This window comes from Heterocephalus glaber, unplaced genomic scaffold (assembly GCF_053883595.1).
Source record: "Heterocephalus glaber isolate CG9 unplaced genomic scaffold, H.glaber_assembly_v1.0 deba00001689, whole genome shotgun sequence".
NCBI classification, from domain to species: Eukaryota; Metazoa; Chordata; class Mammalia; order Rodentia; family Bathyergidae; genus Heterocephalus; species Heterocephalus glaber.
The window spans coordinates 13,409,336-13,422,504 of NW_028258414.1; the positions used below are offsets into that span (position 1 = coordinate 13,409,336).

The 13,169-nt window shown below is 52.3% G+C and overlaps 1 protein-coding gene across 11 annotated transcripts in view; it reads right to left on the minus strand.

The window, feature by feature from the left end:
• Positions 1 to 89: 89 nt before the first annotated feature.
• The window catches only part of Gramd2a (GRAM domain containing 2A), a 38,518-nt gene continuing 25,438 nt past the window's right edge, over positions 90 to 13,169 (minus strand). For 8 of the 11 annotated variants that reach the window (XM_021236981.2, XM_087198946.1, XM_087198944.1 and 5 more), the window contains 11 exons: positions 11,281 to 11,376; positions 10,431 to 10,488; positions 10,014 to 10,089; positions 9,341 to 9,444; positions 8,680 to 8,778; positions 8,397 to 8,468; positions 7,874 to 7,936; positions 6,887 to 7,031; positions 6,625 to 6,724; positions 5,468 to 5,572; positions 90 to 5,243 (listed from right to left, as the gene is read on the minus strand). In XM_021236981.2, the coding sequence (XP_021092640.1) occupies positions 5,240 to 5,243; positions 5,468 to 5,572; positions 6,625 to 6,724; positions 6,887 to 7,031; positions 7,874 to 7,936; positions 8,397 to 8,468; positions 8,680 to 8,778; positions 9,341 to 9,444; positions 10,014 to 10,089; positions 10,431 to 10,488; positions 11,281 to 11,366 (912 nt within the window). In that variant the 5' untranslated portion in view covers positions 11,367 to 11,376 and the 3' untranslated portion in view covers positions 90 to 5,239. Of the gene's footprint in view, positions 5,244 to 5,467; positions 5,573 to 6,624; positions 6,725 to 6,886; positions 7,032 to 7,873; positions 7,937 to 8,396; positions 8,469 to 8,679; positions 8,779 to 9,340; positions 9,445 to 10,013; positions 10,090 to 10,430; positions 10,489 to 10,868; positions 11,238 to 11,280; positions 11,377 to 11,538; positions 12,052 to 13,169 lie in introns of those variants that run through there. The other 3 variants (XM_087198947.1, XM_021236978.2, XM_013076130.3) reach the window with 3 other exon arrangements.

The window sequence follows — 13,169 nt, forward strand, 5'->3', positions numbered from 1 at the left end:
TGCTAGACTTTGCTGCCACCTAGTGGGCCGGTTGTCATCTCTTCCTTCTCAGAATCAGCCTTGGATGGAGCCAGGGAGCCAGGATGGAGCCAGGGGAGAGAGGGGTAGCATGGAGGTCAAGACCTTGCCAGGTTAGCAGGGGCCTAATGACATGGCAACCAGGTGAGAGGCACTTGGGGTGAACAGTGTCTTATTCTAGAACATTTTTTTCTTTCTTTTTTTTTGGTACCGGGGATTGAATTTGGGACCTTGTGCTTGCGAGGCAGGCGGTGGAACCACTGAGCTAAATCCCCGGCCCTTCTAGAACATTTCTGATGGGCTGAAGTCCTGCCGGTGCTCTCCTTCCTGAATTCTCTTTTCTCTAGAACGCCTGGCCCTCCCAGGGCCCTTCCCCTCTGGCTAAGGTCCACGGTGCAAAACCCAGGCGCTGCCATGTGTATTTCCCTCCATTTCCCCAAATAAGGAAGTTGTTTATCCCTTATAAACCTAACTCCTTCAACTTAAAAATTAGAAATATGTAATGATAAGCCTTCTCCGAGATGGTGTTAATATGAACCAGTTCCTGAAGAGTAAGGAGGGTCGTATTTTAAAGGACGGGATTGGATTGGTTTTTCTAAGTCCCCCAGAAGCCTGTAGGTTAGCAGCCGTGTTTTTCTGTGCATTGCACCCAGCCAGGCATGTCCATCCAACGGCAGAGGAAAGCGCTTGACTTCAGCAACCACTACGCTGCCCTGCTGACCTCACACTTTCAGATCTGAGCTTCCATACCCAGGGAGTCTACAAAATCCAAACTCTCTTCCCTTGCCTAGTTCACTAATCTCTCTTCTTAATTTTTTAAAAAATATGGTAAAATATACATAACTTCTACCATTTAATCGTTCTAAGTGTGTAATCCAGTAATGTTTAGTATATTCACACTGATGTGCAGCCAATCTCCAGATTTCTTTTGATCTTGTGAAACTGAAACTCTGCACCCATGAAACAACTCCCCAATCCCGCCTCTCCTCGCTGAGGTTCATCACTGTTCCACTTTTTGTCCCTAAGAACCTGGACACTCTGGGTACCTCATGAGTGGAGTTACACAGATTTGTCTTTTTTTGACTGGCTTCTTGTGCTCACCAAATGTCAAGGGTCATCCACATCATACCACATGTCAGAACTGCATCCCTCTCAAAGCTGAATATTCATTGCATGAGTGCACCACATTTTGCTTATCTATTCATGCATCAATGAACGATTTGGTTGTTTCTTCCTTTTTATCCCCTGGTATTGGGGATCAATCCCCAGAGCGTGCACATATAAGGCAAATACTCTACCACTAAGCCGCACCCCCTGCCTTTTCATATTGTGAATAATTCTGTTGTGAACATGAGTATCACTTTTTTTTTTTTTTTTGGTATGGGGATCGAACTTGGGACCTTGTACTTGCAAGGCAGGCGCCAGAACCACTGAGCTAAATCCCCGGCAAATTTTTCCTACTCTTTTTTTTTGTAAATATTATCTCTCCCTTTATTTTTATTTATTTTTTATTTTTGGTACCGGGGATCGAACTCGGGAACTTGTGCTTGTGAGGCAGGTGCCAGAACCACTGAGCTAAATTTCTGGCCGAACATGAGTATTACAAATATCTCAAGACCTGCTTTCAATTTTTTTAGTACACACGCAGACGTGGGACTGCTGGATTATATGACAATTCTGGTTTTTTGTTTGTTTTTGTGTTTTTTGAGACAGCATCTCACTATATAGTTCAAGTTGGTCTTGAACTTACTATGTAGCTCAGGCTGGCCTCAAACTCACATGATCCTCCCGCCTCAGCCTCCTGAGTGCTGGGATTACAAGTGTAAACCACCTCACCTGGTGATAATTCTGTAGTTTAGTTTTTGAGTAAACACCATACAATTTTTCCAGCTACATCTGTATATGTGCACATGTATGCATGCTACAGACTGAATGGTCTTGAGCATGCTAAGCAAACACTGTCCCCATGAACTGCCTCTGAACTATGGTGACCACAAGTTATACTATTGTTTATTCCCATCAATAATGCATGAAAGTTCCAATGTTCCCCTATCCTTGATAACCATTGTTTTCTTTTTTTTTTTTTTTTTGGTACTGGGGATCGAACTCAGGACCTTGCTAACCATTGTTTCTTTGATAGCCATCCTAATGACTGTGCGGTGGTATCTCATTATGATTTTGATTTGCATTCCTATAATTAGTAGTGATAGGACTTTTTTTTTTTTTTTGGTACTGGGGATCGAACTTGGATCCTTGCGCTTGCGAGGCAGGCAGCGGAACCACTGAGCTAAATCCCCGGCCCTAATATGACTATTTTTTAATTGGTTACTGGCCATTTTTATATCTTTAGAGAAATGTCTAGGGAGTCATTTCTTTGCTGTTGAGTTGAGCTTTCACATCACTGTCACTTGGTTAGTAGCCTAGAGACCTATACGCCCTTTCCCATCATTTGCTGCTGATCCCTCTTCCAGGAATGCTGCTCCTAGCACAGGCACCTTGTCTTACAGGTACCAGCTTAAAGGTCAATTCAGAGAAACTTCTTGACTGCCCCATCTAAAGCCATCTCCCTCTTTACCTCCTATCATGATTGCTTACCTTTATGGAACCTGATCCCAATCTGCAGTTCCCTTGTTTGTTCATAAATTCACTTGGAACTCACCTGTGCATAAACTTAAGGCAGGTGCCGTTAGGGTACAGCCACTGCGTGCACAGTCACTGCAGTACCTCATGCTTAACACAGCAGCTGGTGCAGGGTCTGGACTCACAGGGGCAGAAGAAATACGATGTGACCCAAATCAGAATGTAGCCTCTGTAAGCTCAGAGTCATAGAAAAGGACACAGGAGCCTTCTGGCTTTGATTTCCATACATTAATTCCTGAGTCAAGAACTATTAGGGGCCATTGCACAGGAGAAATGGGGACACACTGTCCATCGGTGTCCACCCAGCAGAGGAAGAAGGCTGTGGTGGCCCTCACCCTTGCCACAGGCTGGGGAGCAAGCCCACTCCCTAGATCCTTTGAGATCTGCAGTGTCCTTGGGATCCTGGGAATGACTTGGGCTCTCTCAGTCTCCTCCGTGCCAAGTATGTCAGTAGAGTACCTTTACTGACACAGGATTAAATGAGTCACAGGATAAAAATGAACTTTCCATGCCACAGGACACTAGAAAATAACAGGTTTATTTTTTAAAATGTCAAAGCTAATGCCATGGTGGATCAACCAAGGTTGATAAACCCAGTTTCAGAGAATTAAAGAAGCCTCAGCCAATGCAGGTGGGAATGTATAAATTCTCATAGTTTGTAGCACAGCACAGCAGGACCAGGTTGGGGGACAAAAGGAGAAACAGAGTGGATGCCCAGGCAGTACTGGCACAAGCACATCGCTCAGAGCTCTAGGCCCCACACGGGACTTGGAACCACCTGCCCTACTGCAGGCCTCTGCCCTTCCTGAGCCCGGAGTCTGGCTGGGGACCAGGCTCCCTAGCATCTTGGCACAGCCACTCATGACTTGGCACTTGCCACGGCCACCAGCTCAACCTAAGGAGGCTCAGAGAATGGATTTGTTCTTCCTGCCTTTCTGCAAGGACCAGGGAGGTGAAGCACTGGGCAAGGAGGATTGTTTCCCTGAAAATACGATGGCAATGAGTGATGAAGGGGGCTGCCCCGCCTCCAAAAGCCCAGAGCCAGGCACTCATCCAGTGTGGCACTGCGAGGATACGGGAAGTGAGTTTCACCTGAGACACAGATTCGACGCAAGAAGCACACAAGATCAGGCTCCAGGTGCAATGTGAGAAAGGGGATGAGGAGAGGACGAAGAGACCTCCAGTCTGGGCTCTGAGCTGGGACCTACTGCCAGTCCTGCCGGCCAGTACTCATTAGGGCTTGCCATCAACAGGACAATCACAGCTCTGCAATAAATCATTTCCACCTGGATCTCCCTGACTAACTTCTCTGTGTTGGAGAGGGGGAAACAGTAGCTGTTTCTGACACCATGCACTCCACCTGTGCTCTTCCCTAACGCCCTTAAGACCCTCCGGGAACCTCCAAAGACCCTGTCAGCAGATGAGAGTCCTGGGGAGGTCAGGCCAGAGTTCCTGCTAGAACAGAGAAGGACTCTCCAGGCAAAACCATCCTTGTCATCCCCTACCCCTCGGGTCCCCAAGATTGTCAGGCAGAGCCCTTTCTCCTGCTCCCTGCACTGAACTAGGCTCACCTGGGACAACCCCACCTTATTAATGGAGAATAGCGCCTTCATGGCCCTTGGCACTCTGACAGAGGTGACATCAATGACACCATCACACTCGGCTCCCCAGCCAAACCTCCCCACAGGCTGCTGTTGGCCATACCCGAGATGGGGGCAGTCAGGCAAGGGGAACACAGCAAGGCCTCAAATCACAGCTCCCATCCTTCCTGTCCTGTACTTCCAGGGCCTGGGACACTTTAGAAATGGTTGAGAAAACCAAGGATAGACCTAGTACCAGATCTGTGACCACAGTGATCAAAAGCTCCACTCTACCTGTCTCACCAGAAAGTGACAGCTGGGGACATGGAATTCTGGGGCCTCACAGCCCCACAACACTCCCTACTGTGGACACTATCTTTGAGGGTTCAGCTGAGCTCTGAAAGAGGGACCTTGCTCAAGCGTGCACATTCATCTCCTGCTGGAATCCCTGCTGGGAGCCCTCTTGCCTGCCTTCACACCCCCTGCCCAGGCTTAACCGGTGCCTGGCTCCCTGCAGAGCCTTGTGGGCTCCAGGACTGGGACTCTTGGGCCCAAGGGCCCTGAAGTGTGTTGCAACACAGCAGACAGGTGCTCTGGCCTCTGCCCCACCCCCCCAGGGAGCCACATTCCAGGTATCAAAGTGTGGCCTTTGTCTCTTGAGGTGGCCCCCAGAGCTCCGCCTGTGTGCCAGAGAGGTCTCCAAGGAGCAAGTTAAATGTTGTTCTCACTGAAGTGGCTGCTGAAGCTTAGTATACAGAATTCCTCAGCTGCTTCCAAGAATCTAGCTTTCTGTTTGAGTCCAAAATCTGTAGGAGCCGGTTACTTTGTAAACAGGTGCTTCAGCTCACTGTCGGAGGGCGGGAGAAGACAGGGAGGGGAAGGAGTGGGAATGTTTTCCTTCACACTCGGCCTCAGCACAGCAGCACCATGAACTGGGGGTCCTGGAGTCTGAGCACTGAGCTTTCTTCTGGAGAGGTGTGAGGACAAAGGCCAGGCAGCTGTTACCTACACCCAGGGAAGACACGCAGATCAGAGAAAGGGCCAAGGCAGACAGGTGCAGGCAGGAGGGCCCGAAGCCTTTCTCCCCCCATTGCAAGTGGGACCTGTGTCCCTGCAACACTGCTCGACTTCACTACAGCCATCAAACCAGCTCCAACAGGGCCAAGTGCAGCCAGGGGGACAGGCAGCCTGGCTCCTACCCCAACCCTCAGGCCTAAAGGCCGCCGCACCTGTGCCCAGGGACTGGCCCATTCCAATCCAAGAAACACAGCTGCTGTTCCAGCTGGGAGATGCGAAATGCCAGGTAGGACGAGGACATGACCAAGAAGCAGATTCTGGAGAAACAGGCATGAGAAACAGTTGACTCTTCCTTCTAGAAAAAGGGCATTCTAGCTGGGTGTAGTGGTGCACGCCGATAACCCCAGCACACAGGAGGATCATCGTGAGTTCCAGGCCAGCCTGGACTAGATAGTGAGTTCAAGGCCAGCCTCAACCACATAGCAAGACCCTGTCTCAAAAACAAAAACAAACACACACACATTTTTAAAGAAAAAAGAAAAAGGAAACTTTCGGTGGCTCACCAGAAAAACCAGCGGGGCCTAAGCCCCTTCTGTAACTGGAGGGATTAAAGAAGCCTCTGCTCGCAGCCATGTTCCGGCCTGGCACCTTTCTTCACAAGGCCACGCAGCTCCTGGCACTCGTCCCCATCACCCCAGAAGGAGTCCTGGGCCTTTTCGGGGAGCCCTGGCCATATATTTCAAGCTTTCATCCCACCCCCTCTGCCAGCCACTAGGTTCCCTCTTTGCCTCCTCTGGGAGGCCACCATGACATCTCCCAAGGTGGTGGCCCCACTGCTCCTCAGGAGCTATGGCTGACAGTCACACTCAGCAGCAGCGCCAGGGAAGTGGCTGAGAGGAGGGGAGGGGAGCAGGGGCTGGCAGCGAGCATACTTCCCACCGCGCTCACTGCTCCACCGGTCCTCAGACAGGCTGCAGACAGGCCAGGGATCCAGCCACTGCCCTCAAGGTGGGCACTGGGGATAGCGGGGTTTTCTCCTGGGCAGGATTTCTCCCCAGCCGTCCAATGGCCCTCTCTCATCTGCCAACACTTTGTCTCCCAAATCCTGGGCAGTAGCTTTTCCTTTTCTCAAGTTTCATATCCTGCCCTCAGCATGCCACAGTCTTAAGCCTAAGTCATAGGGGTTTGGGAATCTGGAGACACTTTGTGTTGCTGCATATAAAAGGACAAGCCCCAGGGCCTTCACATAGCACTCAAGAGCCTGGAGTTGGCTCCGAACCTTCTTCTGGCTCTAGACCATGACCTCTCCACCCTCCACACACCTAGAGCCCCCCACAGGTCTACCCTCCTCCCCAGGACAGTCACCTACACCATGAAGATGACCTTGAGGAGATACGAATCCCAGAGCCCCAGCTCCTGCTCTCTCGATGGCTCCTCCGCATGCTCCTGGGCCTCACAGACAGCATTCTCTGCAATGCGATGACAGTCGTTAGACAGCATTCTCAGGGGAGTGGGACCCCATGTGGATTTGGAGAAAGCAACAGCTCTCAGACAACCTGCTAGCCGAGGACAGCCCTTTTCACACACTAGGAGAGAACACCCGGTCCCACTGGACAAGACCCTGAACTCACCAGGCTCTGGAGGCTTCCCGGAAGGAAAGAGGCTGTCTGTGGAGTCCATCGATCCCTGAGGGACACAGGGGATATTGTCTGGGAGCAACAGGGACCCGGAGGGAGGGTATATTTTTCTCCATTTCATCTCGGGAATGAGGACTTCCTGTAGAAGAGACAAGAGAAGTTGTATCATCATGGCACCTGGGAGCTCTGTTACCCTAAAGGGCCTACAACAGGTTTTTGAGTCTTTGTCCAGATATTCCCAATATGCATGCCTAGCCAAGGAGGGAAGCAGATACAGGGTGTGGACAACTGGCATGGCAACACTAATCAACTTCCTATCTGCTCCCTTGCTGCGGCACCAACTGCTCTGCCAAGAACAATGTCCTCCGAGATCGCTGATGTAGAAACATGGTAGCATCTCAGGTAAGCCAAGTACCTGCACACAGCGTGCCTCAGATGGCACAAAGCATGGCCCCTTCTGACCTGAGCTCAGTGACCTCACAGTGGGGACTCAGGTCCCTATCAGCAAAAACAGGAACATCACCTCCCAGTCCCTGGATGTCATTATGCATCTACATGCTTGGCTAAACACCCAATAGCTGCCGAGGATGCTGAAACCCCTTGGCCAAAGCTAAAGTTTATGCCATACAGTGATGGCGCTGGGCACTCTCTTCCAGGGACACGCCTGTCCCTTCAAAGCCCCTCCTGACTCTGCCAAAGGAACAGGATGGGTCCCCAGCTTCGTGCACACAGGGGTGGGACCCAAACTGGCCAGTGTTCTGGGGCTGGACCGCTGTTCTGCTCAGAAAGTCAGCAAATCTGCCCAGGACCTAAATGGCTGTGCATGGTAGGAGGCCCCAGGGGAACCCTGGCACAGCACAGCCACCCGCTCTTGAGCCTACTGCTGCAGTTCCACACCTAGGCCCCCTATGGAGACCCTAAAGCCTCAAAGTCGGTCACCCTCAGGCCAGCAGCCTTTGCACGCTGCCTGAGCCCTCTCACCAGAGACTTGCACTCGGGTTCCTCTGGGAATTTCCTTACACTCAGGGTCTTCTTGCTGGAAGGCTGAGGAGGAAAGCGGGCAGGCAGGATCAGACAGGGGAAGCCTTGGCATTCCCCAGGAGAACTTTACCTCCAAATATGCTGCTTCGTGTCAGGTGAAACCCGGTGCCCAGAGTTTACAGGGCCTCCTTAACTGATACTGGAGCAGAAAAGCAAATCCCAAGAAACTTATTCTCCCATGCCACTGTCCCTGCCCCTCCCCCACCTCACCAGTGACCAGAGAACTTCGTAGGATATACTGGGGCCAGCTGCAGTGCTGTAGGACATACTGGGTTGCAGCCACGTCCTCCTGTCCTCGTGGCGGCTAAGGAAGCCCCTGGGAGGGCTCCTATACACATGGGGAAACACAGGCCCCACTGGCCCCACTGGCGCTCCTCCCTTCTCCCTGTTCATGTTCCATGTGCGGAGATGGCCCAACTTCCCCCAACAGTGGGTCCTGGCATCTGGGGCCAGAGCTCCTTACCTGCAGGTGGGTGCAGACCCTCCTCAGCATGTCATACACGCTGTCCCGGGAGAGAAGCGACACAAACACATACTGAGACATGGAAACAGAGAGGAGCAGAGTGAGATGTGCTCCAAGCTGTGCCAAGACCGGGGCAGAACCATGGGGACATCAGGCTATGAAAGGCAGCAAGACCGAGGCCTCTGGACAGCTGTGGGGTGGGGAGAAGTAAAGGCCAGGGAGGGGCGGAGTCAGGGGTGGGATGGAGACTGATAAGGCTGCGCTGGCCCAGAGACTCACTGACCTTCTGGCTGGTGTTGGTGGTAATGGCCAGGCCATTGGGGAGGAGCCGCGCCATCTTGTGTTTCTTTATCATTTCCACAGACACCACGGGAATGACCACCTAAGAGGGAGAACACGAGCCGTTTGCTCCCTGCTCAGGGCCCAGCCATAGCCGGCACCAAGCCACGTGTGGACACCCTGAGGAAACCCAGCCCCATGTCAACCTTCTCTCCCAGGCTCCCTTCTGGTGTCCCCACCCTCTGCCCAGGCTTGGCAGCATATGGTAGGTGAGACTCACCTAGGCATGATCCGTCAGTCAGGAGACCAGGGATGGACACTCTGAATCCCATCATCTAGTCATGGAGCTCCCTGAGCTAGCCCTTGACCACACTAATGCCTCCTCCCCACATGTAACACCCCTCTCTGATCCTGAAGGCATTTCTGAAACATCCAGAGCAGAATAACTTCACTGTGAATTATTCGGGCCAAATGCAGGGTCAATATCAAGACCCTATTTCCCTGTACACTAGATGAGACTCCTTGAAGCTGCTCATCCAACCAGTGAGAGGTTTCACCGTGTGCCTGGCATGCACAGGGACAGGCACAACATGAGGCATGGCCACAGTGCGGGAAAGTGTCCTTCCTTGGGGTGAGGCCAGGCCCCCCTTACCACTCATGATTACCTTGATGTCCTTGCCAAAGAGGTTGGCATGGAAGCAGAGCCAGTTGGGGGAGATGTAGAGCCGCCCCTGGACAAGGAGATCCCTCTGGAGGGCACAGGAGCACACTGGGAAGTCACAGGGAGAAGACTGCCATGAGCAAGGTCTACCCAAGGAGCCGCCGGGCCTAGGTCCTCACATTCAAAGCCCAGCTGGCAGCCTCAGTACCCGCCCTCCTCAGAATCCCCAAGCCCCATCCTTGCCAACCAGTCTGTTCCTACCCTCACCCTGAGTCTTGCTCCTGAGAATCCTACCTGCCCCATTCCTCCCCACCATAACCCACGGAGTCCCAGCAGCTTCCGGCCCAGGCAACCAAACTCCAGCTTTCATGATCTCAGGCAGATGGCCCCGCCCCACCCTGGGGAGAGGCCCTTGATCATCCAAATGCCCCCACATGCTCGGGGACAGGATGGAGCAAGAAAGATTAGTCACTGACAGGAACAGAAGAGAAATAAGATTTGAAAGCCACAAGAAAATCTTCATAAATTCAACTTCATATCTCAAACCAGCCCAGTCCCCCTGAGACCTCCACACATTTGCAGCCAGAGAACAGCCAGTCCCCATATCTACCTGGTGCCTCAGTTGCCCAAGGTAGAAGACCTGGGCACCTGCCAGCCACTCCAAGGAGACAGCTTACCTTTGAGCACCATCTCCTCCAAGGGGATATCCTTAAAGAGCTTGTGGTATTGGTGGTTGTATTTATTTAGCAGTGTCTGCAAACACACGGGCTGGGTCTGAGAAGCCTGGGGAGGTCAGACCACCAAAAGGGCCCTGCTCCAGCTACCAGGAAATAGTGCCACTGTTTACCCCACCCCTTCCTGGGCTACACATGGAGAAGCCAGTAAACAGCTGGTGGCTATGGAGGCTGTTCTAAGCACAACTCATCTGCAGCTAACGCTGGGTCCAGATAGGCAACCTGGGACTGGAGGGGAACACAGCATTCCCACCCAGACAGTGACACCTGTTCAGGTCTCCTGATAGGCCAGGGAGCCAGTCCTTTTCAGCCAGTCCAAGGCCGCTCCCCCGTAAGCTGTAAAGGCAGCCACATACTCACCCCTTCCCGGCCATACTTCTTTATCTCTCCACCCTTCAAGCCTTCTGGCCAGTGCAGACTGCAAGGAGACATTCCATTTTTGGACAAGCAACCCTTGAGTCCCACCCTTGCATCCTTGGGGCCCATTCCACCCTGGCTTTGAGCCCGAAGGCTGGAGTGGAGGCTGGAGACCAGGACCCTTCTCTAGGGGACATGGCAAGATGACACATTTGGTAGGCGTGCAGTTTGTCCCCGGGAAAGCACAGCCTGAGATGCAGGGAGGGGTGCCAAGAGCCCCCCCTTCCCAGCCAGCAGCCTCTCCTCCCATCTCAGGAGCAGGCTTGGACTAAGCTCAGAATCCCAAGATGCTGCCCACCCTTTCCCTCCCATCTCTCTACAGCAGGCAGCACAGGGATGAGACCAGTCCGGGCTGGGGAAAAATGGAAGTGTCTGACTCACAGCTTCAGGGCCAGGCCGTGGGCCATGATCCCAGCAGACCTGCCCTCCTTGTAGCTGCCTTGCATGGCCTGGGGCTCTGCAGTGAGGAGCTCAGCACCCACTCACCTGACTAAAGCCACCAGGCTGGGGGGCAGGGGGTGGCACTGAAATGCAAACCTTTGCCTTGGGCAGGTTGGCCTGAGGACAGGTGGGCAGGGAGGAGGTTGGTAACCCGAGAAGCCTGGACTCTGCTAGGTCCCAGTGCACCAGGACAGGTGGAAGGGTGGGAGGAAGAGGCCTCAGGCCGTCCATGGCCAGCCTGACAGACTCGCTAAGGGGCCATGATTCCACTTTAAGGTTCCCTGGCTGACAGTTACCTATGAGGACGTCCCACCCCAATCTGTGCATAGCTCTGAGTAGAAAGGGGCCTCACCTGCGGCGGTCTGGGGGCTCCTGGCCACTGTCTGGTTTCTCTGTGTAGGTCACAGGGCTCTTCAAAGCAGCTGTCTTTCTGTTCATTTGTCGATCGCTAGGGAGAAACAGGCCTACTTCAGGAGGCGCAGCTTGATGGGGACATCTTTCCCTACCAGCACCACTTAGCCCAGGGCAGTAGCCCAGGGCAGCTGTGTCTGTCCCCCTCCCAAGCCTGGCCCTAGGAGGCAATGGTGACAGAGTGACACATCTCACACACATCTCTCTAGGAAGCCTGAGGTTCAGCTAATGCCTAGACCTGAAGGAAAATCAACCTCTTCCTCATGTGAGCTCCAGGCAGCTGCTAGGCCAGGCAGAGTTGGGGCTGCAATTCTGCCCTGAGAAGGCCCTCGGGGAGGGAGTCTCTGAAGGTCTCTCTCAGCTGAAAGCAAGAGTTCCTGAAGTCCGTGGGCAGTGTTACTGTAAACTGCCAGGTACTGGGAAGGCTGCTAGGCACGGGAAGCCTTATCACAGCCGAGGCGCTGATGGAACAGTGGACTTCGGTCACCCCACAGCTGACAGTGGCTGGAAGGGGTGGGGTTGCTCCAGATCAGGAAGTAGTCTCAGTCACCTTCAATGGGCAGGACACCTCGGCCATGAGAGCCAGACCCTTTCAAAGATGCCCAGGAGGGAGGAGATACTCTTTTCCTGAGGCAAGTAGGGCTCCCCAGTGGCCTCCATTCTTGCCTCTGCCAACAGCTCCCAAGAATAGGGTCCCTGTCCCTGCCCCTCCAGGCTTGGCATCAGTAGAGCCTGAGGTATCAAACCAGCCCAGAGGGAGTGGACCAGGGGCTGACCAGGGAAGGCAAGGTGGCCAAAGAGCAGGGCCAAGGCAGGGCAGGGTGGGGACATAGAATAGGTCACAAGGTCCTGTGCTGGGGTCCCTCTGCAAATAAGGAGCTGGAACCTGAAACCTAAGAGTCCCAAATGCTTAGTCACACTTTGCTCTGAGGCTGGAGTGCATCAAAGTTCTCTACTCCAAGGCCAAGATCTGCCGGCACCCACAGAGATAATTCAGTCTCGCTCTGTCCCAGCAAACCATGCACACATCAGGAAACTGAGACCCATCCAGGCACAGGCTATGCCTACTGTCAAGCTAAAGAGCCAGGCAACTGTACCCACAAAATCAGCCCAGCCACAGGTATATGGCTTGGTGACCTATATGCTCAGCATTGGCCAATATATTGACATGCATAGTCACGTGATGCATGATGACAATTCGGTCGCCAATGAACAGACCACATAAATGATGGCGGTCCCCTGAGACTGCAGCACAGCTGTCTTAGTCTGTGCACACACAATCTATGATGTTGGCACAACAAAATCGTCTAACCACACATTTCTCAGAACATTTCCCCATTATAAGCCAAGTGTGACCCTATTAGCTGGATCTTATGAAGTGACACACGACGGTAGTGATTTGACCCTTTGACTCCCAAAGTTTATTTCTGGATTTACTTGGTTCCATCATTTCATGCTTCACAGAGGCTTTTACCTTGATTGTTTAATGTTCTTTATAAGGAATATGATAAATGCAAAATATGTATGAGATCAAAATCATCCATTTAAAATTCCCTTAAAAAAATCAAAGAAAAATGGATGCACAAATGTATAATGCAAAGAAATGAGCTGTGTAACGCATAATCTGTGTACCCTAATTTGTTGATTAACATGATTTCATGAGAAAGTCCCCATGTCATTGCCCACTCCTGGGATTATTTCTCAGAAGTGCAACTAGTGGATCAAGAATGGAAATTTGGGGCTGAGGGTTTAGCTCAGTGGTGCCAACGCCAGCCTCGAAAGCACAAGATGCTGAGTTCAATCTCTGGTACAAAAAAAAAAAAAGGGATG